The sequence below is a fragment of the Thamnophis elegans genome, chromosome 2 (genome assembly GCF_009769535.1).
Source record: "Thamnophis elegans isolate rThaEle1 chromosome 2, rThaEle1.pri, whole genome shotgun sequence".
Taxonomy (NCBI): Eukaryota; Metazoa; Chordata; class Lepidosauria; order Squamata; family Colubridae; genus Thamnophis; species Thamnophis elegans.
The window spans coordinates 170473606-170499049 of NC_045542.1; the positions used below are offsets into that span (position 1 = coordinate 170473606).

General features: G+C 44.1%; 3 protein-coding genes across 7 annotated transcripts in view; all 3 read left to right on the forward strand.

Annotated features, from left to right (window-relative positions):
• On the forward strand, positions 1 to 14610 carry LOC116503418 (alpha-1-macroglobulin-like). The gene is made up of 7 exons (XM_032209820.1): positions 1 to 255; positions 5430 to 5613; positions 8977 to 9142; positions 10227 to 10279; positions 10748 to 10768; positions 12020 to 12188; positions 13448 to 14610. Exons 1-7 carry the CDS (start codon positions 161 to 163, stop codon positions 13606 to 13608), a joined length of 849 nt encoding a protein of 282 aa, XP_032065711.1. The 5' UTR covers positions 1 to 160; the 3' UTR covers positions 13609 to 14610.
• LOC116503328 (alpha-2-macroglobulin-like) overlaps positions 1 to 25444 on the forward strand; it is a 183234-nt gene that overhangs the window by 116078 nt on the left and 41712 nt on the right. The gene's annotated exons all lie outside the window — the stretch shown is intronic.
• LOC116503372 (alpha-2-macroglobulin-like) overlaps positions 13448 to 25444 on the forward strand; it is a 24828-nt gene continuing 12831 nt past the window's right edge. The window contains exons 1-5 of one of the 2 annotated variants that reach the window (XM_032209746.1): positions 13448 to 13532; positions 16685 to 16799; positions 18433 to 18542; positions 19611 to 19772; positions 20592 to 20816. In XM_032209746.1, coding sequence (XP_032065637.1) covers positions 16712 to 16799; positions 18433 to 18542; positions 19611 to 19772; positions 20592 to 20816 — 585 coding nt within the window. In that variant the 5' untranslated portion in view covers positions 13448 to 13532; positions 16685 to 16711. Of the gene's footprint in view, positions 13533 to 15147; positions 15163 to 16684; positions 16800 to 18432; positions 18543 to 19610; positions 19773 to 20591; positions 20817 to 25444 lie in introns of those variants that run through there. The other variant, XM_032209747.1, reaches the window with a different exon arrangement.

Below are 25444 nucleotides of genomic sequence, written 5' to 3' on the forward strand. Positions count from 1 at the left end.
TTTAACACTGACAAGGACTCACTACTGGGCTGGGAAATCAGACCTGTCCCCTTCACCTCTTCTTCCATAGGGACTGTTTGCAGAGAGGCAGTCAGAGCTGAAGAGGGAACAGCTGAGACTTTTCAACTCAGTTTTGCAGGCAGCCTCTCTCTTCAATATCATGGGGGAAAGCTGGCAACATAGAAAAAACATCTTCCTTCTCCTTCTCCTGTCTGTCCTTCTCAGGACCACCGTAGCTGTTCCTGAGCCCCAAATGTAAGTTTCTTTCTGCTGCTTACTTCCCTTTCTGTCTTCTTTGGCTGGGAAAGATTTAGGTTTTAAACTCCACTCTGTTTTATTTTTAAAGTAAACATCTCTCAGTTGAGGATTTCCAAAGGGAGACTTAAGGAGGAGCAATGCCCCAAAGATATTTGGTGGTGGGAGGTGTAATATTATGGAATTTCTCAGTCATCCAGGTCATGGTTGTCCCAAAGGTGATTTTTCAAGAGGCAACTGAACTTTTTGTTTTTTCTTTGAAGACATTTTGCTTCTCATCCAAAAAGCTTCTTCAGCTTTGCCTCTTGAAAAAGCACCTTTGGGACATCTATAAGATTAGTTTCCACATTGGTTTTGGACCCTGAGGTGGCATTAGGAGGTGGAGGGATAGCCACATTATTTATTTAACTGAGAAGGGCCCCCATAGAATGCAATGTGACTTTGGAGCATAATGTACAGGACATATTCTTTGAGGGAGATTGGTTTTTTTTTTCAGAAATGTGAAAAATAATAATAATGCTAGACAAGACAGCAGTCCTTTCCTGAAAATGGAAGGATCATTTCTGCAACATATATTTAGTGCTTATTTTAAAGATAATAGTTTCATTTGTGCACCCTATCTATCTATCATTCCTTCCTTCCTTCCTTCCTTCCTTCCTTCCTTCCTTCCTTCCTTCCTTCCTTCCTTCCTTCGAAGGGTTTCCTAGGAGCACAAATGAATTAACTTTTGTAAAGACCAGACAAATTGCTCCTTGGCAGACAAACAGATGCATCTTTCCATTTTACGAGTACAGAGAAGAAAGAAACCTTTGAGAACATCCAGTCTATTCTTGGCTCAGGGCAAGATTTCAAATTCTAACAAACAGTTTCTAGTATCCAGTTGGAATATGCCTTCCTGAAAATGAAAACCATTAGTTCCTAATGACAGGAAAGATTCCTGTCGGGAATTTAAAGGTGCTGTCATCTATCCAGGCCATTTTTCAAGGCTAAAAATACTCAGCTCCAATTGGCACATGCCAAATCTGGCCCTTAGCTTTATTACAATGCTGGCTAATATTTAATTTGCATGTCTTTTGGGGAAGAGAATGTTTTCTTTATATACAACTGCTGTCAACCTAGCAGTTTGAAAGCATGTAGAAATGCAAGTCGAAAAAATAGGGACCACCTTTGGTGGGAAGGTAACAGCGTTCCATTCACCTTCGGTATTTAGTCATGCCGGCCACATGACCACGGAGACGTCTTCAGACAGTGCTGGCTCTTTGGCTTTTAAACAGAGATGAGCACCGCCCCCTAGAGTCAGGAATGACTGGCATATATGTGCAAGGGGAACCTTTACCTTTATATATTGTTTTCCTGAAAATAAGACTTAACCGGATAACCGAAATAAGCCCTAGCATGATTTTTCAGAAAGCTGGTAATATAAGCCCTATGCGAAAAATAAGCCCCAATTAAGAAAATAAACCAGACACAGACATTTATTACCATATTTCCCCCAAATACACCCTAATCAGAAAATAAGCCCTAATGTGTCTTTTGGAGCAAAAGTTAATATAAGAACCAGTCTTATTTTGGGGAAAACATAGGTACACAAACACACACACATTTGTGAGCACACTGGCCCACATTTAAAATGAAATTCTGTTGCCTGCTCTCAAAAGAAAGTATATATTTTTTCATACACATACATAATACACATGTACACATTACACAGACACTCTTTGTATATAGCATGCCTATATGTAGCCCTTAATGGTACTACGTCTACCTGGAGGGAAGTAAGCAATGGGGTACCACTAGATTCTGTCTTAGGACCAGTACTCTTCAATATCTTCGTAAACGACTTAGACGAGGAAATAGAAGAATATAACTCATCCAATTTGCAGATGATCCTAACCTGACAGAAATAGCCAACACCCAGGATCCAGATGCATCTCAACAGACCTGAACACTGGGCCCAAGTTCACAAAATGAAATTCAACATAGAGAAAAGTAAAGTTTTACAGTTAGGCAAGAAAAACCAAAAGTACAGATACAGATTAGATGAAATCTGGCTTAAGAGTAGTAACTGTGAAAGGGATCTTGGAGTCTTAGTGGACAATCAATTAAATATTGAGCCAGTAGTATGTGGTGGCAGCCAAAAAAGCCAATGCAATCCTAATTTGTCTTAATTAGGGATTGAATCAAGATCACGTGAAGTGTTAATACCACTCTATAAAGCCTTAGTAAAGCCACACCTAGAATACTGCATCCAGTTTTGGTCACCACACTATAAAAATGATGTTAAGACTCTAGAAAGAGTGCAGAGAAGAAAAGTATTAGGGACTGGAAGCTGAAATATATGAAGAGTGGTTGTAAGAACTGGGCATGGCAACTTAGTGAAGAGAAGGCCCAAGGATGATAGCATTCCAATATTTGAGAGTCTGCCGCAGAGAGGAGGCAGTCAATCTATTTTGGAAAGCACCAAAGGTCAGACAAGGAATAATGGATGGAAACTGATGAAGAAGAGATTTAACCTAGAAATAAGTAGAAATTTTCTGACAGTGAGAACAATCAACCAAAGAACAGCTTGCCTTCAGAAGTTGTGGGAGCTTCATCCCTGGAAGCTTTCAAGAAGAGACTGGACAGCCATCTGTCAGAAATCGTATAGGGTCTCCTGCTTGAGCAGGGGCTTGGACTGGATGACCTACAAGGTCCCTTCCAACTCTGTTATTCTGTAATTCCCTAGCTAGCATGCTGGCTGGGGAATTCTGGGAGCTGAAATCCACACACCTTAAAGTTGCCAAGGTTGCATTAGAGATATGTGTCAATGAAGACTCAGTCCTCCTGGTCAAACGTGTCAAAGGTTGAATCATGGCCACAGGATCAATCTTTGTTAATCCAAGTCGTTTCATTGTTCATCCAAACAACTTGACCAGCCAGAGCAAAATTAGTTAGGCAGAGAGTCAGAGAGTTGTTGGAAGGTATCAACTCTCACCACACCAACTCCAGGAGTTTATTCCCAGATTGCAGCCTGTTTTGGGGAGAATCCCCTAAAATTAGTGTGGCTTACATGTGCTTATACATTACAATGTGTTTTACACATTGGCAACAAAAATGTGAACACCAAATACAAACTTGGTGGATACGACCTCGTAAATGACCCTCACTCTGTCAAGGACCTAGGAATACTCATCTCAAACAATCTAAGCCCCACAGCTTACTGTAACAGCATTGCCAAAAAGGCATTATCAGTTGTTAACCTAATTTTGCGAAGCTTCTTCTCCGGTAATATTGAACTGCTAACTAGAGCATACAAAACCTTTGCCAGATTATTCTCAAATACAGCTTGTCTGCCTGGAATCCACACTGTATTGGTTACATTATTGCAATGCGCTCTACATGGGGCTACCCTTGAAAAGCGTTCAGAGACTACAGCTAGTCCAGAATGCAGCCGCGCGAGCGATATTGGGTGTACCGAGATACACCCATATTACACTTGTCCTCCGCGAGCTGCACTGGCTGCCAATTGGTCTCCGGACGCAATTCAAGGTGTTGGTTATTACCTTTAAAGCCCTACATGGCTTAGGACCAGCCTATCTGCGAGACCACCTACTGCCATACACCTCCCAACGGCCGATAAGATCCCACAGGGTGGGCCTCCTTCGGATACCGTCAGCGGGACAGTGTCGGCTGGCAGGCCCCCGGAGGAGAGCCTTCTCTGTGGCTGCTCCGACCCTGTGGAATCAGCTACCCCCAGAGGTCCGGACCTTACCCACTCTCATGGCCTTCAGGAAAGCCGCTAAAACCTGGCTGTTCCGGCAGGCCTGGGGCTGTTGACCTTAGTGTTAAGGTCCAGCCCCGATTAGAACGTATGTGTGTTGTGAATTTTAAACTATTTTTTTTACTTATTTTGCTTTTCTTTTTTCTTCTTTCGTTGTAAGCCGCCCAGAGTCCTCTGGGATTGGGTGGCCTATAAATTTAATAAATGAAATTTAATAAATGAAATTTAATACAATTGAACGAGCCAGAGATATTTCACGAGAATAGTCCTCCACTCCTCTGCTCACAACAGAATCCCTTATGCCACCAGGCTCAAAATGTTGGGCTTGGAAAACCTGGAACTACGCCCCCTATGGTCTGACCTAAGCATAGTACACAAAATTGTCTGCTACAACGTCCTACCTGTCAATGACTACTTCAGCTTCAACCTCAATAATACTCTGGCAAACAATAGATACAAACTCAAGGTAAACTGCTCCAAACTCAATTGCAGAAAATACGACTTCAGCAACAGAGTGGTCAATGCCTGGAATGCTCTACCCCACCCCATTGTTACATACTCATATCCCCACAGCTTCAACCTCAAACTCCATTAACACACCAGCATGCCTACCGTCCTCATTTATTTGTACTCATTTCCTGTGTTCATGTCCATGTTATCTTGTACATGTTTGATAAATCAAATCAAATAAAAATAAATAAATAAAATAAAAGTTGTTACATTCCAATGACTCTTTAACTCTTTCTGACTAATTTTGCTCTGACTGATGAAGTTGCTTGGATGAACAACAAAACACTTCAGATTAACAAAGATTGGTCCAGTTGCCATGATTCAACCTTTTGACATGGATCTATCTCTACTGTTAGGAATATAATTCTAATGGTTGGGTTGGCAATATATAAATCATGTAACAATGCTGTACCTGTTTTCTTTAAATCATACTGTAAAAAGTGATTGGTTGGTTTTCCTCAAGCGGCCATAAGAGGGAGCCACAATGACTGTTAGCTCTCTGTTCGTTAGATGCTGGGCTTATCCGATCTGAGTGCCATGAGCTATTGTAAGTTTTGCAACTGTTAGCAAACTTTGTGTACCAGACTTGATTATATGTTACTGAACTATGTTATTTGGATTATCCCTTAACTGAAAGACATTGATGACTGACTGTCTTATCCGTGTATAACTTGGACTGAAATATCTTTATTTCCACGAAAGTAAAAGCCTATTTAAACTGCAGTGTCTCTATATGCTGGTTTGTGTGTTCTTCAACACAACTCTCACAACACTTCGCTGAACGTACTCACTCTCCCAACGGGGAGCTTACCTAACATCCACCAACACAGACCCAAATCTCAGGGAAGCCTCTTGCATTTGCTCTGTGTATTTCCTAATCAGAGCCCCTGTTCCTCTTTCCAAGGCAATATGTGGCAGTGGTACCCGGCAGAATCTACTTGGAGACCCCTGAGAACTTCTGCATCCAGATAAATAATCTGAAGGAAACAGTCAGTTTGACTCTTTCATTGGAATCCAATATCCAGGATTTGATCCTGAATAAAATGACGATAGAAGGGAAAGATGTATTTCAATGTGTCCCTTTCCAGGTAAGTCTGTGTGTGTCTGTGTGTCTCTCTGTCTCTCTGTCTCTCTGTGTGTGTCTGTGTGTCTGTGTGTCTCTCTGTCTCTCTCTCTCTTGCAAGCTTTCTAATTGTAACCTATATTGCCAGACAGTTAAATTCAGGACCATTTAATCACACAATATCACAATATTGATTTGTGTCAATCAATAACTATTTTTTTAAAAAACAAATACATTCCAGCTTGGAAGAAGCACAGCTTGGACATTTTTCTTTTAAAGGCATGATTACTTAACCAGTGCCAGCTTTCAGTGAAAGAAATTTGCTAAGCCCTATGCCAACACACACACACACTCGCAAAAAAAAAAAATTGGGCTAAACTAGATGCTTCACCAATGAAATGGGGTGGGGGAGAGAAGGGATTCTTGAAAATTGTTGTCAGTTCTCTTTCAGTATTGCCCTGGAAATACTCCTTGCCCCCTTCAAAATGTCTGGATGCGAGGGAAATGAATTTATGCTATGGGGATCAATGCATCACTGGAAAGAGATGAATGAAGACACAAGTGCAGAGCAAGAAAAGGACATTGGCTTTTTAAGTCCAAGGTCACAGATTCAAGCCTTACTATCTACAATGCAGAAGAACTTGATGTGAATTTGCTTGCATATTTATTAAAGAGAAAAAACAGTTTCCTTATACCTATATGTTTATACAGGTAATCCTCAATGTTAACACTACAATTGTGTCCAAAATTCCCATTGCTAAGTAAGGCAGTTGTTAAGTGAAATTTGCCCCATTTTATGACCTTTCTTGGCATAGCCTTCAAGTGAATCAATGCAATTGTTAAGTTAGTAATACGGTTGTTAAATGAACCTGTTTTCCCCATTGAGTTTGCTTGTCAAACGGTCGCAAGAGGGGATCACATGATTCTGGGACATCGCAACCGTCATAAATAGGAGTTGATTGCAGAGCATCTGAATTTTGATCACATGATCGTGGGGATGCTGCAGTGGTCGTAATGTGAAAAAACAACTGTAAATCACTTTTCCCATGCAGTTGTACCTTTGAATGGTTAATCAATGAACTGTTGTATCTCTATTCTATAAACACTTGTCATTCTAGAAAATGCAACTGCGAGAGTGCAGGGGTAACTCTTGAATCAAGTTTGCTTGACCATGCTCTCCTTTTGGGCCACTTTTTAAACTTAGAATAGAATAACAGAGTTGAGAGGGACCTTGGTGATCTTCTAGTCCAGTCCCCAGTTTGACAGGGAACCTGGTCTATGTCATTTCAGACAAATATCTTCTTAAAAACCTCCAGTGTTAGAGCATTCCCAACTTCTAGAGGCAAATATAAAAGGCCACTATATTGCTACAGAAATGCACAAACTAAAGATGAAAACTTTCCAGAATGCATATGGGTCAATATAAAAGAAAAAAAAAGAATGACATTGCCATAGGTATATGTTACAGGCCACTCAATCAAGCAGAAAAAATGGAGGCACTTTTTGCCAACCAATTAATAAATATATGTAGGACACGCACTAATGCGTAATGGAGGATTTCAATTCGTCTTCCGACATCAGTCTTCCAATGTCAACTGGAAGACTAATTCTGCACCAAGTGAGAAATCAAATAGGTTGCTGCTGACCAAACTAAAGTTGACAACTTTTTCGTCCAAAATGTAGAGGAGGGAACCAGAGGGATATTCATACTGGATTTAATTCTCGCGAACAGAGAAGAAGTGATAGAGGGAGTTGAAACTGCAAGAACCTTGGGTGAGAGTGACCATGTCATACTAGAATTCAACATTACGCAAAGACAAGTAATAGAACATAATGATACCAGAATCTTAGATTTTAAAAGAGCTGATTTTAACAAAACTCAGAGAGAACTTGGGAAAGATTCCTTGGATGAAAATCCTAAAAGGAACCCAACTGAAGAACCTTGGGAAACTGTGAAAAGTATTATCATAAAAGCCCAGACCACCACAATACCACTGAAAAAGAAAAACAAGAAACACAAGAAGAAGCCAGCATGGCTGAACAAAGATCTCTCTGACAAATTGAAAGACAAAAAGGACAAGTACAAAAATGCAAAGAAGGACACATAAAGGCAGAATATCAGCAGATAACCAGAACAGGTGTAGGACACCCACTGCAATAGTAATTGGGGACTTATCCTGTTGTCACTAGAAGAATAATTCTGCATCAAGTGAGAAATAGAATAGGTTCCTAATCAACCTAAGCTGACAATTTTTTTGTCCAAAAAGTAGAGGAGGGAACTAGAAGGACAGTCATTCTGGATTTAATTTTCACAAACAGAGTGGAAATTGCAACTGGGTCGCTGAACTGGTAGGGACGGCAGGCTGGCCATGCCCCCGAACTAGTTCCCTAGTTGCCAATGCTGTTCCCAGTATGTTTTTTATTCCCTTTTTAATGTTCTGTGCATGCAGTGAGGGTCAGGAAGCCCTTCCTCCCAGTGATGGAGGAGATGACAAGAGAAGCTCCAACTCGCTTGACACGCCCCAATGAAGGGCAGCAGCTTCCCTTACCCATCTTCTGGAAACCAAGTGTCAACACACACCCAGTCAGAGATCAGCTGGGCTGCAGGGATTGTGTGGGAGCCTGCAGGGACAGCAGGCAAGCGAACTGGGCCATGGGGTCAAATGTGGGGGTGGCAGGAAAGTGGGTTGTGGGAGGTAGCTGGGCAAGAAGCAAAGGAAGACCCACCAGGCAGAGAACAGCTGGGTCATGTGGCCGAGGCAAGCGCGGGAATCAGAGAGCAGCAACAGCTACGCCATAGGCATGACTCTAGGCGAGCAGCCTAGGCAGGTGAGGCGAGATAAGAAGTGGTTGGGAGGAGAGGGGAAGGTGGGGCAAGCAGCTTTCCAAACTGCACAAAAATTTAACAACCGGTTCATCCAATCCGGTCCGAACCTGTTGAATACCACCTCTGGATAGAAGGGGTTGAAATTGCAAGAACCCTGGGTGAGAGTGACCATGTCATACTGGAATTCAACATAACTTGTAAGAGCCGAGGTGGCGCAGTGGTTAGGGTGCAGTACTGCAGGCCACTTCAGCTGACTGTGATCTGCAGTTCAGCCGTTCAAATCTCACCGGCTCAAGGTCGACTCAGCCTTCCATCCTTCCGAGGTGGGTGAAATGAGGACCCAGACTGTGGGGGCAAGTTGCTGACTCAATTTGCTAAAAAAAAATCTGTAAACCACTTAGAGAGGGCTGAAAGCCCTATGAAGCGGTATATAAGTCTAATAAATAAATAAATAAATAAATAAATAAATAAATAAATAAATAAATGCAAACACAAGGAATAGAACATAATGATAACAATATTGCTCAAACCATTTGATTTTGTCTCTTCTCCTTCCTGCAGATTCCCAGGTCAAGCAACATTTTGCCATCATCCGAAGTCATTCTCAGCTTGAGAGCACAGGGGTTGACCCAACATTTCTGGAGCCGCAAAAAAGTGTGGATTGAGAAACCAAAGCATCTGGTTTTCATCCAGACAGACAAACCAATCTACAGAGCAGGACAGAAAGGTAAAGGGCCACTCCAGTGGGAAACCTGCTCCTGAAATTCTTGCTTTTCTAACCCTTTCAAACCCTGATTGTTGCAATTTTTACAGGTTTTATTTTTAGAATTTTAGAATTTTCATTTGTTAGCCAACCGATTGTTAAGCGAGTCATGCCAGCTTTTACGACCTTTCTTCCCTGGGTTGTGAAGCGAATCACTGCATTTGTGAAGTGAATCGTGCAGTTGTGAAGCAAATCTGGCTTCATCTCTTGATCCCATTGTCGGACGCTGGTTGGGAAGGTTGCAATTGGTTGATCCCATGATTCCCAGATGCTTGTAAGCAGTGGTGGCATTTAAATAATTTAACAACTGATTTTCTGCCCTAATGACTGACTGGGTAGGTGTGACTGAGTAGGAGCCGAGGTGGCGCAGTGGTTAGGGTGCAGTACTGCAGGCCACTTCAGCTGACTGTTATCTGCAGTTCAGCAGTTCTAATCTCACTGGCTCAAGGTTGACTCAGCCTTCCATCCTCCGAGGTAGGTGAAATGAGGACCCAGACTGTGGGGGTGATATGTTGACTCTGTAAACTGCTTAGAGAGGGCTGAAAGCCCTACGAAGCGGTATATAAGTCTAACTGCTATTGCTATTGCTATTGGTCATGTGACTGGCTTGGCATGGCCAACTTCATTGGTCTCACCTTAGGAAATTTCTCCTTAGTCCAACTCACAATAAAATAGCACTGTTCCAATATTTAGAATAGAATAGAATAGAATGGAATAACAGAGTTTGAGTAGATGGATGGCCATCTACTAGGAATGCTGCAACAGTCTATTATTGCCCTGGGCAGTGGTCAGATTAGTGTTTTTCAACTGTAGCACCTTGAAGATGTTTAGACTTCAGTTCCCAGAATTCAACAGCCAGCACGGAATCTTCTGGAAAGACCCCATGGCTGGTCAGGGAATTCTCGGAGCAGAAGTCCACACGTCTTCAAATTCTTAAGTATGAGAAAACACTGGACTGCAGTCAATGATCTCCAAGATCCCTTCTATATTTTAAAATCTCTATATTCAGTGGCTATTTTCCCTACCATTCTCCCTCTGTCTTTTGCAGTTCAGTTTCGCATCGTCTCTATGGATAAAGATTTCCGTCCCATGAAGAAGAAGGTAAATTTAGTGGGGTACGAGACAGACAGAGATGTTCTCCATGCGAAAACATTCAATTTGTGCTCTCCCCGGGGTCAATTCCCCTTTAGGGGAATTGTATGCACCCCTCCCTCCTCACATATAACCTTGAACCCAGTGTGTGGGGAGATACCCCTGGGTGAAAACTAGTGAAGATGCATGGAGTAGTTGAAGGCTTTGGATTAGTACAGGATGCTGAGCTACTCTTAGTCATGAAAACTGGCTGGGTAACCTTGTGGCTGGATACTATCAGCCAACCAAACTTGCAGGATAGGGGAGAATTCTAAGAGTATCTTTGTATCTCGAGGTAAGGCAGGATGCAAATAAATACATATCAAAACCATAATGCAATATAAAAGAATCTCCCATGCCCTATGTATCTACTCCCCCCCCCTCCTCATTTTCTTTCCTTGGTTTCTCTGATTTTCCTGTGCTTTTGTTTTTTTACAGTTTCCAGTTGTGTACGTTCAGGTATGTGCTGAAAGGCCATATCAGTGCCAGCTCCATGGCTAATTGGACCTCATTGATCTTCGGATGGGAGGCCACCAGGAAATCTGAGGGCTACAGGCTCTTGGGAAATCAAAATGACCAACCATTTTCAGATGGTTGCCCAGAAAATTATACAAGCAGATCTCTTGGTGGCGACGGAGATAGATGTTTAAAGTAGCTAATATCAAGGCCCATTTCACTTTGTTAAGAACGGGGCTATTTCACACAGTCCCACAAAGTGGCAAAATTAATGCTGTCTGGAAACATGGGATATTTTGTCTTTGAGAGGTTTGTTCCCATCTTCTTTACTAGGAATGTGCTGAATGAGAGCCCTCTTCTTGCATTTGATCACAGAAACAGTAGCATCAATCAAGGAAATCAACTAAAGACATGAATCAACTTCCTGCATAAAGTAGTTCATAAGTTTAGTGCTACCATTTCTGGGCTGCAATTCCTCAAGGTATCCACCAGATGGTAGAAGAATGGTGAACTACTCGGTGGACACATTTCTTCCATCTAGTGGTCCTCTGGAGTAATGCAGTGCTGATCTGGCAACCAGCTAAGAGGCTTGTTTTGTTTAGCTCATTTCTTTCTTAAATTAGTTGCTCTAAAGTTGTTAAAATGTTCAAAGAACTATGTCCCAGCCTCCCACAGCTTGTACAATCTGAGCTGAAACATCCCTTTGTCTAAAGACAGAGCCTTCTTGCTAATAGCCGTAGCCTTTAGACTTATATAGCCCTTCACAGTACTTTACCACCCTCTCTAAGCGGTTTACAAAGTCAGCATATTGCCCTCAATGATCTGGGTCCTCATTTTACCAACCTCGGAAGGATGGAAGGCTGAGTCAACCTTGAGCCTGGTGAGGTTCAAACTGCCAAATTGCAGGCAGCTGGCGGTCAGCAGAAGTAGCCTGCAGTACTGCACTCTAACCATTGTGCCACCACGGCTCTAAGACCTACAGCCACCATCTCCAACTTGGGGCCTTCAGAAAATTAGGGAGTACAATTCCCCGAATTTCCAGCCAGCACAGCAATTGTCCTTGCTGGGTTCCAATATTGAGAGTTTAATCCCAACATATATGGGCTCCTGGAAGGCTGTCATATCCAGATACACTACTCAAAGCGCTCAGAGAATGGGATTGTAGAACTACATTTTCCAGATTATGAACCGCTGATTCTAGAACAATTCTGGGATATGGACAAACTTTGGAACTTGTTATCTTGTTCTTTCCAGGATCCCAAAAACAACCAGGTGTTCCAATGGAGAGATGTGGAGATTCCATTGGGCATAATCCAGCTTTCCTATTCTCTGTCTTCTGATCCCCTCTTGGGCACCTACAAAGTGGTGGTAGAGGAAGACTCCACGAAAGTTGTAGAAAACAGCTTTGATGTGGACGAATATGGTAAGAAGGAGAGATCCAGTTTGCCCTTCTTTTCTTCCTTCTCCCTCCCTCCTTCCTTTCCTCCTCCCTCCCTCCCTCCTTCCCTCCCTCCCTTCCTTCCTGACAGTTCAGATTATTTGATCTTATTGAATTAAGGTTTATTTGTCCCAATGAAATTGTAGCAGCTGAATTTGCATGCTGAAGTTTGAAGATTTAAATGCCTCTTCATATTGAACTGGTAGATTTAAAAAAACCATTATTCCTAGAACAGTTATATTTAGGATTATTTTTAATGATGGAAAAAGCAGGATGGAAATGGAAGTAAGTAAATAAGTAAGTAAATAAGTAGGAAAGAAGGGAGGGAGAAGAAAGGAAGGCAGAAGGGAGATAGGGAAGAAAGGAAAGGAGGAATTAAGGAAAGAAGGAAGGAGTTCATGAATAAACGAATTAATGAATGAATGAATAGATGAATAAAAATAAATATTTGGCAATGAGATTTAGCAGGCCAGAGACCTTACATTTCTGTTTATTCAGTTTAATTCTAAGAATCACTTTCTCCAGCAGATTCAACATTAATCTGGTTACTCAGCTAAATTAACCCATTTTCTGAGATCAGAGATTATGATTTACCAGCTAAATCACATACAGATCACAGTTGAATATGGAGTCTCTGGGCCAGGAATTTAAGGTAGTGGTTGGGAAAGTGGGATTGAAGCTTCACTCAATAACTCCTCACTCCGGTAAAACTAATTCAATGGGTTGAACTTCTACATAAGCCACCAAAACAAGGACAAATTACTTAAGAGTGAAACCAAACATTTTAAAACGGTGATGGCTAACCTTTTCGGCATCGAATGCCCAAAGTGCGCATGTGCACCAATGCTCAAAATGCATTGCTTGTGTACCCCCTGTGTATGTGTGCGTGTCCCCCTTCCATGCAAGTGCATCCCCACATGCACCCTGCCCCCACGCATGCGCAGTAGAGATCCGAAGACCAGCTGGCCAGTGAGAGACATGGCAGAGCTAAGCTGGAACGACAGAGAGGGCTGTGCGCATCCTATGCGTGCCATAGGTTCACCATCACGGTTTTAGAAGGTCCCCCAAATGCAATTTTTAAATTAATTCTGGCATAATCTGACTTTTCCTTTCAGACCTCAATTGTCTGACCAATTGATCTCATCTCCTTAGCCCTCAAGGGAGGTCACAGGGGAGAACTGGGCAGTTTCTGCTTCCACAAGGTTCTCCTCATGGTTTTCTTCCCTTCCCTTCCCTCTTTCTAGTTCTGCCCAAATTTGAGGTTTTCGTGAAGGCCCCGAAGCTCATCACGGTTATGACTAAGCAAATAGAAGTCAGTGTGTGTGGCAGGTACGTGATGCTCATCTACTCTCTTTTTCCAATTGTGAGTAGAGAAGGTGCAATATATTCCTGGTGTTTGTTCTGATCCAGCCATCGCAAGTAATGATAGTCCACTTACCCATGAGTAAAAGAACCCCCTTTTCAAAATAGAACAGAAACAGTAACGAAAATCAAACATAATTAGTCCCAACAAACCTGGCTCTGTCCAAAGAATCTGGATTGTCTGTGACAATCAGTCACTCCCAAACCCCTCCTATTTATTTCCCAGCCAGGGAGCGGCTGGCTAGCACCTTCATCGGCTTTTCCCTGAGAGCCGGCATATTGCTTTCCTTTGCTCTCCTCTCCTTTCTTCTATGCACATAGGCGCATCTGGGATGAGCCCCATCTGTTCCTCCCCCCCTCATTCAATTCAAGCATGAAAGACAGCTGCCTCTCCACCTGGGGTGGGGTGGGGGGGCGGAAGACCCTTGCTCTGATGCTGCTTTCTTATCAGAGACCTCCAAAGGCTCTGAAGCTGGCCCAGGCCCTCCCTCAACCTCCTCTTTATCTGACTCTGCTACTAGCTCTGTTGGCAGCCGACGGCCCACAACAGCAGATGAAAGGGAGGGCAGAAAATCTATTCCTGTTTGGGTTTTGCTCGCTTCTTTCATATAGGTTTTTTGACAAGACACGAAGGTGGCTTGATGCTGTTTTCTTCTGACATTCTGAGAATGTCTGATTTAATTTCCCCGCCAGGGATCTCCTGGTGGCCAAATATTGAACAGGCCGTATCCTGCTCAGAGATCATCTAAGGTTGACTTTGCATTGATACCTTGTGGGGCATGGATTGAAAGGCATGATAGTGATGATGATGGTAGAAATTTACTTCCTTCTGAAGGAAACCGGAGAAGAAGAATAAAAACATCTTTCATAAGAAATAATAAGATACAATAACCCATAGATAGAAATATACCTGGAAGCTCTGGAGGTAATAAACCTAACTGATAAATATTGAGGAAGCTTGTGAGAGATGTATAACAGTATTAAGCAGAGTCCTAATCAGGTGGTTATGTTGAAAGGCTGGGAGAACAAGGGTTGTGTAAACAAAGACAGTATAAACAAACAGAAAGAAAGAAAAAATTCCGCCTGCAAGATTTGCTCTTTAATAGTATCGGGAAATTGCCCAGAGTCATTCTGGACTGAGATGATGGATAAATGGCAAAAAATAACATAATTCAATATAATATAAAATCAACGATAACTTGACATAAGTAAAAAAAAAAGATAACTGGGGGGTCAAATTTTACACCCCTCAGACAGGGTTCGCAACTTGGGAGTCCTCCTGGATCCACAGCTGACCTTTGATTACCACCTGTCGGCTGTGACCAGGGGGGCATTTGCCCAGGTTCGCCTGGTGCGCCAGTTGCGACCCTACCTGAATCGGGAGGCTCTCACAACAGTCACTCGCGCCCTCGTGACCTCTAGGCTGGAATACTGCAACGTGCTCTACATGGGGCTGCCCTTGAAGAGCATCCGGCGGCTTCAGCTAGTCCAGAATGCGGCCGCGCGAGTGATCGTGGGTGCACCTCGGTTCACCCACATAACACCTATCCTCCGCGAGCTGCACTGGCTACCTGTTGATCTCCGTGTGCGCTTCAAGGTGCTTCTTACTACCTATAAAGCCCTTCATGGTAGTGGATCTGCGTACTTGGGAGACCGCCTCCTGCCAATTACCTCCTCTCGACCCATAAGATCTCACAGATTAGGCCTCCTCTGAGTGCCATCTGCCAGCCAGTGCCGGCTGGCAACTACGCGGAGGAGAGCCTTTTCAGTAGCAGCTCCGACCCTCTGGAACGATCTCCCCGTGGAGATCCGTACCCTCACCACCCTTCAGACCTTCCGCACAGCCCTCAAGACCTGGCTATCCCGCCAGGCCTGGGGGTAAAGAGTATAATCCGCCCCCACCCGAATGTTGAATGAATGTTGCTCGATTTTAATTATACATTGTGTTTATATGTTACTGTATGTTTTCCCCTCCCATACAAGTTGTTAGCCGCCCTGAGTCCCCTCAGGGAAAAGGGCGGCCTATAAATAAACTCAACTACAACTACAACTACAATAACTGATTATGAAAGAAAGAAAAATATGAAATACAATACTTGACAACACAGAAGGTTAAAGAAATCCAAAGCAAAGCCAGATATATATAAGCCATATAAATTAAAATTATAAATTTTAAAAAAATGAATGCAAGGAAATATATGTGTCCCAGGATAATATTGTAGGATCCAATCTGGATGGGTCACCGGGAAGTTCGATCTCCTGAGTTTTGGAGTCATGCTGGAGTACATCCTCAGGGAACTACTCTCTCTCTTCAGAATGTGTGCAAAGGGCTGTTCTATGCGCAGTATTTATGTAGTGCCTAGTTCTGTGTGGCTCTTCGTTGCTAATTGCGGTATTGACATCTGGCTTTTAAGTTATTGTAACCAATGACTTAGCATCTGGCTATCAATATCCAAATTAACAAGTAACACATAACTGGGCGCCATAGAAATATTATTCATTCTGGAGAGAGGGACAGAGGTGGGAGAGGGAGGGAGAGAGACCAACTTTGAAAGCCTGGAAGACTAAATCTCTGGGAGGGAGGGAGAGGGGAGGGAGGGAGAGAGCGACTCCAAAAGCCTGGGAGACTAAATGGTCCAAGTGAGTAACTCAGATTGGATCCTCTAAAAAAATACTCACAAGGCTTCCTCTGGATGCTGTACGTCCCCTTGATCTTCTTTCTCTATGAAATCATCTCTCTCTCTGTGTTTTTATTCACATTGGTGGGTTCCGATTCCAGGTACACTTATGGGAAACCTGTGCCTGGCCTGGTGAAACTGGGATATCTTCGTAGACCTATTTTAAACCTAATTTTGCAGTTTTATTTAAAAATGGGGACTCTATTTTCTGGATTCACTCTGACAAACAGTAGGGAGGGTGATCATGCAGAAAACTGATTTTTGAGATAATAATTGAAAATAATGCTCGCTCTATTGAAACTGTATGGGAAAAGTTAGCAAAAAGAGACATCATTCTTCCCACATTTTCAAATGTTTCTCCCAATTAAATTGCTCTGCATTTAAAGAATAGAATAGAATAGAAAAGTACAGAGTTGGATTTCTTGGTTGTGTGGCACACAGACAGACGGGAACGGCTGTTTCTCCAAGATGGTGAATATTGAGGAGCTCCACCTGTTGTTGCTCGGTTTTTCGATGGACATCGCCGTCGAAGGCAAAATCACAGAGGAAGGGACAGGTAACCTTCATGAGCAACCAAAGAGCATCAGTTGGCTGCCAGAATGACCCATAACCAGACCTAAAGCTCCCATTTCCTACAAGGAAGGTTTGGGAGATAGAAATAGCACTTAGACTCATATACCACTTCACAGTGCTTGGTGGTGCAGTGGTTAGAATGCATTATTGCAGGTTACTTCTGCTGACTGCCGGCTGCTGATTGCCTGCAATTTAGCAGTTTGAATCCCACCAGGCTCAAGGTTGACTCAGCCTTCCATCCTTCCGAGGTGGGTAAAATGAGGACCCAGTTTGTTGGGGGTGATATGCTAACTGTAAACCGCTTAGAGAAGGCTGTAAAGCACTGTGAAAGCAGTTTATAAGTCTAAGGGCTATTGCTATTGCAGCCCTCTCTAAGTGGTTTACAAAGTCAGCCTACTGCCCCCAACAACTTGGGTCAGACCCGAGGTGGCGCAGTGGTTAGGGTGCAGTATTGCAGGCCACTTCAGCTGACTGTTATCTGCAGTTCAGCGGTTCAAATCTCACCGGCTCAAGGTTGACTCAGCCTTCCATCCTTCCGAGGTGGGTGAAATGAGGACCCAGACTGTGGGGGCGATATGCTGACTCTGTAAACCGCTTAGAGAGGGCTGAAAGCCCTATGAAGCGGTATATAAGTCTAACTGCTATTGAACTGCTATTGTCCTCATTTTACTCACCTTGGAAGAATGGAGGGCTGAGTCAACCTTGATAGAAAAAAACACCCCATGTCTTAAGATAGTGACATCTGACATAAGATTTTGTATGTGTGTGTGTTTGGGGGGGGGGGGACCAGCTGGTTCCAAGCAGTCTGATAAATACTAATTAAATTTGATATCCCATAAAGAGTGCAGTGGCTAAGCTATTAAGACTCTGGGCTTATCAGCTGGAAAACTGACAGCTCAGACTTGAGTCCCGAGCACCTCAAGACTGGGTGAGCTCCCGTCCTAGCCCCAGCTCCTGCCAACCTAGAAGTTTGAAAGATGCAAATTTTAGGTAGAAAAATAGGTATCTCTTCGGCAGGAAAGGTTACTGTGTTCCATACTTTTGTGCTGGCCACATGATGACGGACGTATCTCTCAGACAACAGATTCCCTAGGCTGAGAACTGGAGATGCACATTGCCCCTTTGAGCCAGTCACAACTGGGTGGGGGGAAACCTTGAAAGGGCTATTTAGTGTCAAATTCAAACCAACAGAGGGAATTAGTATGTCAGAGAAATGCCAAAGATGATTTTTTTTTTCAAGAGGCAACTGGACTTTCTTGTTTTTCTTTGAAGATGTTGCACTTCTCATCCAAGAAGCTTCTTCAGTTCTTTGAAAGAGTTTCTTGGATTGAGAAGCGAAATGTTTTCAAAGAAAAACCAGAAAGTCTAATTGCCCCTTGAAAAAAAAAAATCATCTTTGGGACAGCCATGACCTGGATGACTGAGAATCCTCATAGACATGTCAAAGAAATCTGGAGATCATCTATTCCAATCTCTTGTCCAAAGCAGAAATCCATAAATGCAGGGAAATTGTCCATCAAAAGAGTCAGGCTTCTTGGCACTCCAGAGTCACAGAGTTTCTGGGAAATTGGAGAGAAAGGGAAGAGCCTTTTGCAGATGACATTTCTCTTCAACAGGAGTGGAGGTGAATGCCACAGAATCCATTGAGATCACATCCACGTTGAGCAAAATTATCTTTGAAAACACAGACTATTACTATAAACCCGGCATTCCCTACATCGTGAAGGTAAGATGGGAGCTGTGGTTTCTTGGCAATGATGGATTTAAGCCGTATCAGCCTAGCTGGCCCCTCGAGTCTGCTCCAATGCCATTTCTTCACCCCAACAGCTGCTGCACAGCTGCTCTGAGCTAGAACAATCCCTGGTGCCCAAAGGATTGTGGGACACTGTTCTAGTTCAATCGCTTGCTCAAGCAGGAGATCTTATACCATTTAAGACAAAGGAGGGAGGGAGGGAGGAAAGGGAGGGAGAGGGTGGGAGGGAAGGAGAAAACAAGCAAGCAAGCTGGAGTCTACAATAGGAACTTTTCAGCCTTTGTTCATTAGCAGAAATATTAAGCAGGGGTATCCATGGAAATGATGGTGGTGACCCCAAGAATCAAGATGGCAGCCACCATAAAGCCCCGATCATGCCTCAGTGCAATAGCAATAACACTTAGGCTTATGTACTGCTTCAAAGTGCTTTACAGCCCTCTCTAAGCGGTTTAAAGAGCCGGCTATTGCCCCTAACCATCTGGGTCCTCATTTTACCGACCTCGGAAGGATGGAAGACTGAGTCAACATCGAGACACTCAGGACATGGAACTGCTCGTGGTGAGTAGTGAGCTACAGGCTAACTGCAGCTGAGGATCCAGATAATTGGGGGCAACATGTTGACATTGTAAACTGTCCAGAGAGTATGTAAAGCACTATGGGGCAGTATAGAAGGGCTATTGCTATCATCCCCTGCAGAGGGAGTTTCCTCTGCTTTGAAACTCCCAAAGCCCTTTTTTCTTAACAAAGAGTCTGTTTATCAAACCAACCAATAACATCATCTCTTAGCGACTCCTTGCTTGAGTTTAGAAATAATCCCCTTTCTTTTTCAGCCACAGTCCCAAAAGCTACTCCCAGGCTCAAGCACCTCCTTCTAGTCTCCCCTTTTTCACAGAGTTGTAGTGATGGCAAAAAAAAAATTAGGATGGATTGACGAGAAAGCTTGGCGTCCCAGAAGGAAAGGCAGAATAGAAACTGCATTTGTAAATACTGAAATACTTGGCCGCAACCAGTTGGGTCAATGTGGTGGTTTTTTGTGCGCAGGTGAAGCTGGTAGATGGCAGCGATGTGCCGATCCGCAATGAAACAGTGCAGATTTTGATATGGTCAAGAGGCCAGCTGCTCAATCAAGTGACGGATACTGAGGGGAGAGCTCAATTTTCCATAGAAACCACGGATTCCACATTTGGAATGTTGAATCTTAAGGTTAGTCTCCTGGATTTGTGATGGCTGCATTATACACATTCGCTTAAAAAAAAAAAGCTCATCAGCATTGGCAAGTGCTTAGGGCTCCCACTTTTTTTCTTTTTTTTCTTTTTTCCATCTCCCCTTGCTCATTGTCGCTGTTTTTTTCCTCCTTTAAGGTGATTTCCCATCTTACTCATTCTGTTGTTTAGCTCCAAAAAGAAGCCCCACACTCACTTCCTTCTCTTTCAGAAGTGCCTTGCAAACGGGGGCAGGTCAGGGGACTGTACCGGTTTGGGGGCATGGCCACACCACCGCACTATGGGTACGCAAACACACGGGTGATTTCCCGTGGGAGGAACCCACCTCTGGTTGGGCTTATTATTGGTCGTATTTTCAAAGAAACATGGTGTCTGTCTGTCTGTCTGTCTGTCTACCATCAATCATCCATCCATTATCGATATCTACTGAAATATCAAATGTATCTATCTATCTATCTATCTATCTATCTATCTATCTATCTATCTATCTATCATCTATCTATCTATCTATCATCTATCATCTATCATCTATCATCTATCATCTATCATCTATCATCTATCATCTATCATCTATCATCTATCATCTATCATCTATCATCTATCATCTATCATCTATCATCTATCATCTATCATCTATCATCTATCATCTATCATCTATCATCTATCATCTATCATCTATCATCTATCTATATCATCTAATGATCTGTCACATTTTTGAATTGCCATCTTTCTCGCCCTTGCCAATGAAATGTTCTCAGCCAGTCTCCCAATTTCTCTAAATCTGTGCTTTTCCTCTCAGGCTGTGTATAAATCTGAACCTTGGTGTAGTAGCATCATCTGGGCTACACCCTGCCACATAGATGCATATCACACAGCAGAAGTGCTTTATTCTCCAAGCCAAAGTTATCTACATATCGAGCCTGCTTCAGAAACATTAAGCTGCAGCCGCTATGAGCCGGTTCGGGTGCATTACATCCTTAACCGAGGTGATGAGAACGAGGATGAGATTGTCTTCTATTACATGGTGAGTCTTCAGGGGATGGCTGCATTCACAAGGCATCTTTGCTTGGCTCTGTTAAACAGCCTTTCTCCAATGTGCATTGAACTACAACATAAATATACCAAGGCAATCCCCCTTTTGCACACTGCCCCAAGGGTTGCCTTTACCCATGATTCTTGAGTGAGTCAAACTTAACTCAACCTTAGTTGTACCTTTGTTAGGGTGACTTTATCTGGGCAAGCAAATCTCCTATTGTGTTTTTTCCTTTTTTGGTGTAAGTCCATCTTGGCTCCAGGCGGCTGCTTGGCCAATTCCCTACATTTTTCTTGGTAACAGAACACCAGGGCACTTAGGGCAGCAAAAAGATCGCATATAGCCACCCTGGTAGCATCCGCTGAGTCCCGTCCAGCCGCCCTGTTTAGGATAACCCGCTCCCTACTGAACAAAAGGGAGGCGGGGGAACCCTTGCAGGGCAGAGCTGAAGAATATGCCCAATTCTTAGCGGACAAAATTGCTCGGTTTCGGTCGGACTTGGACTCCACCCCTGCAGTTCCAGCCGAGGCGCAAGGGGACCAAGTAGAACAGCTCTGGGTTGAGTTTCAGGACGTTACCCCCGGGGATGTGGACAAGGCCATGAGAGCTGTAAGTACCTCCACCTGTGTCCTGGATCCGTGTCCCTCATGGCTGGTTACTAACTGCAGTGAGGTGACACGAGGCTGGATCCAGGCGGTTGTAACCGCCTCCCTTCGGGAGGGGAACTTCCCCGCCACACTGAAAGCGGCGGTGGTGAGACCCCTCCTGAAGAAACCATCCTTGGATCCAGCTGTTCTTAATAGCTATCGTCCAGTCTCCAACCTTCCATTTCTGGGGAAGGTTGTTGAGAAGGTGGTGGCCTTCCAGCTCCAACGGTCCTTGGAGGAAGCAAACTACCTAGACCCCTTCCAGTCAGGCTTCAGGCCCGGTTACAGCACAGAAACCGCTTTGGTCGCATTGATGGATGATCTCTGGAGAGCCAGAGATGAAGGACGTTCCTCCATCCTGGTCCTCCTTGACCTCTCAGCGGCTTTCGATACCATCGACCATGGTATCCTTCTGCGACGACTGCGGGAGGTGGGAGTGGGAGGCACCGTGCTACGGTGGTTCTCCTCCTACCTCTCGGACAGGTCGCAGTCGGTGTTAGTGGGGGGGCAGAGATCGTCCCCTAGGCCCCTAAATTATGGGGTGCCTCAGGGCTCGGTCTTATCCCCCCTACTATTCAACATCTACATGAAACCGCTGGGAGAGATCATCCGCAGGCACGGGATTAGATACCATCAATATGCGGACGATACTCAATTGTATCTGTCCGCCCCGTGCCAACTCAATGAAGCGGTGGACGTGATGTGCCGGGGCCTTGAGGCCGTCATGGACTGGATGAGGGTTAACAAGCTTGTGCTCAACCCAGAAAAGACCGAGTGGCTGTTGTGTTTCCCTCCCAAAGATTTGGCTACTGTTCCATCACTCAGGCTGGGGGGTCAAATTTTATACCCCTCAGAGAGGGTTCGCAACTTGGGAGTCCTCCTGGATCCACAGCTGTCATTTGACCACCACTTAACGGCTGTGACCAGGGGGGCGTTCGCCCAGGTACGCCTGGTGCGCCAGTTGCGACCCTACCTGAATCGGGAGGCTCTCACAACAGTCACTCGGGCCCTTGTGACCTCTAGGCTGGAATACTGCAATGTGCTCTACATGGGGCTGCCCTTGAAGAGCATCCGGCGACTTCAGCTAGTGCAGAATGCAGCCGCGCGAGTGATTGCGGGTGCACCCCGATTCACCCGCATTACACCTATCCTCCGCGAGCTGCGCTGGCTACCTGTTGATCTCCGGATGCGCTTCAAGGTGCTATTAATCACCCATAAAGCCCTACATGGCAGTGGATCTGGATACTTGAGAGACCGCCTTCTGCCAATTACATCCCTGCGACCGATAAGATCCCATAGATTAGGCCTCCTCCGCATTCCATCGGCCAGCCAGTGTCGGCTGGCAACTACAAGGAGGAGGGCCTTCTCAGCAGTAGCCCCGACCCTTTGGAACGAGCTCCCCGTGGAGATTCGTACCCTCTCCACCGTCCAGGCCTTCCGCATAGCCTTGAAGAACTGGCTCGCCCGTCAGGCCTGGGGATAGGATAGTTGCCCCTCCCGAATGATGAATGTATGTTGTTTGCTATTTTATTACATGTTGTCCTACTGTCTGTATTCCCCCCCTTCCCAGTTTTTGTGTGAGCCGCCCTGAGTCCCCTCAGGGAAAAGGGCGGTCTACAAATTCTAATAAAATTCTAAAATTCTAAATTCTAAACATTTTCAGAAGAGGTTTGCCTCGATCTTCCTAGAAAAGGGACTGACCCACACTCTCCTAGTTGGCTTCATGCCAGACTAGAACTCACGGTCTCCAGGTTTCAATGTCAACAGTGAAAACCAAAGCTATACTTCTGTATTTTCTTCCAACTTGTGGTTATCTCAGTTAAATTATGTCCAAGTAGTGTTTTCTCTTATTCTTCTGCCACTGTCCAAGGTTTCCTTCAAAGTACTGTATTTCTGCTCAAGAAGCATAACATCTATTAGGTTTTCCATGATTTTGGAGGCCATTGCAATGAACTGAAACAGAGGCCACAGAGACAGGAGGGGGATCCCCACTGGGAAGAGCAGACTCACACCTAGTTAGTTTTTTCGGATCGTCCAAGGATGGCATTTCTACTTAGGAAAGGCCCAGATATCCAAAAACTATATCCACAGAAAATATTAATCAGTTCAGTTCAGTTCAGTTCATTTTATTTGTATGCCGCCCTGGAATTCGGAGGAGGCCTAATCTATGCGATCTTATCGGTCTAGTGGAGGTGATTGGCAGTAGGCGGTCTCTCAAGTACTCAGATAAATGTGTGTGTGTGTGTGTGTGTGTGTGTGTGTGCATGTGCATGTGTGCATCTGTTTGTGTATCTTAACATGCCAGTAGTGGACATGTGTGCATGCAGTTCCATTTGTACAAGTGGCAGGTACTCCACTCCATGGGTTCTCACTGCTCAATCAGGGACTCAATCAAATGCATGCACACTGCTCGCAGAAATATGGATGCGCACAAGCACTTGCTTGCCTGCCACTTCCAGGATAATTCAGAATAGTTCAAAGTCCCATAATGGGCTGTGGCCCAGGGATTAGAGACCCTTGTGCTAAGGTTTGGATAATTTTTGAATCATTTGATCCCAGAAAATTGATTTATTTGCTAATCTATTTATATATATTGTACAGGTAGCCCTTGATTTACAACCATTTGTTTAGTGACCTGTTCTGACCCCCCTCCGTATGGTGAGGCACACCGACACAAGATTACTGCTAGACAATTTATTCACAGTAAATTAACACACCGACAAGACTTTGGCAGCAACCTAGACTTCCACAGATAAGAAATACACACGAGAGCTTCTCCAGCTTTAGTATATTAGTTGTGTCCTGCAAACAGCCTCCTCCCAAAGTCTCTTCTTATATACTCTCTTGGGAGGAGCCTAATCACAACCACCTGGCCCCAATTATCTTCTGTATCTGCGTAGTTGCTGTCGGCGCTTATCTGCCCGTCTTTGCCTGGCGTCTGGAATTAACTCCCTTAGCTCCTCCCCACTGCTCCAGGGCCTGACATCAGGGACAAAATCCCTTTGGCTTTCACCACTGCTCCATGCCTCAGATGCCTCCTGGTGGCCAACCAGCCTCTCTGGTCCCTGCTCGGAGTCTGAACCCTGTCCAGAGTCCTCCACATCTTCCAGAGCCGACTCATAGGGCCCCTTGCTATCGGAGTCTGTTTGCAGCTCCAACAGCTCCTGCTGGGCCACAACAGTGCCCATTCGAAGTTATAGCTACACTGAAAAAGTGACATTACCATTGTGCTCCCACCTTGCTTCTAATGGCAACTTGAAAGCAGACTAGAAATGCTTTTCTGAGTTGACACTCTGGCAAGAAAGGTCATAAAATGGGGAAAACTCACCACCACTATTTTACTTAAACACAGAAATGTTGGGCTCAATTGTGGCCCTAAGTCAAGGACAACCTTAATCCGGAAACTCCCTGCTTATAGTTTATCTTGCAATGAGCTGAAACATAATGAAGTATCTGTAAGGCTATGGCAATATCTGTGGATAACAATGGAGTTTTTAAGGGCATTGGTTTTTCTAAGACGGAGTCCTTTCCCCAGAAGTGGGGAAATTGTGTTAATAAGCCCCTTATACTACTACATGTGACACTTCAGCTCCTCAACTCCTTTGGCGCTGCCTTGAGTTGCATACTTCAGAACAATTGCTTTAATTAAATCTTACACTGGCTAACTAATGTACTGCAATTCCATTGTTATGCAGGTTTTCAGGTGTGACTAGGTGAAAAAATAAAAGACAGAGTCCGGATTTGTCTTGATAAGCCAAACATGTTTATTGAGCTGAATAAAGACGGGTCCTCCCTAAAGGTGGAGGAATCCTGACCCAAACACAGTGTGAGACTATAAAAATAGTCAAGCATGCCTTCTGTGTGGTTTTGGTCACAAGCCTAATCCACAGGCTAGTCTTTTTCTTTGGGATTTTCCATGGCCACGAAGGCCTGCATAGGCCTGGATTTTAGACTTGCCATCTCAACATATGT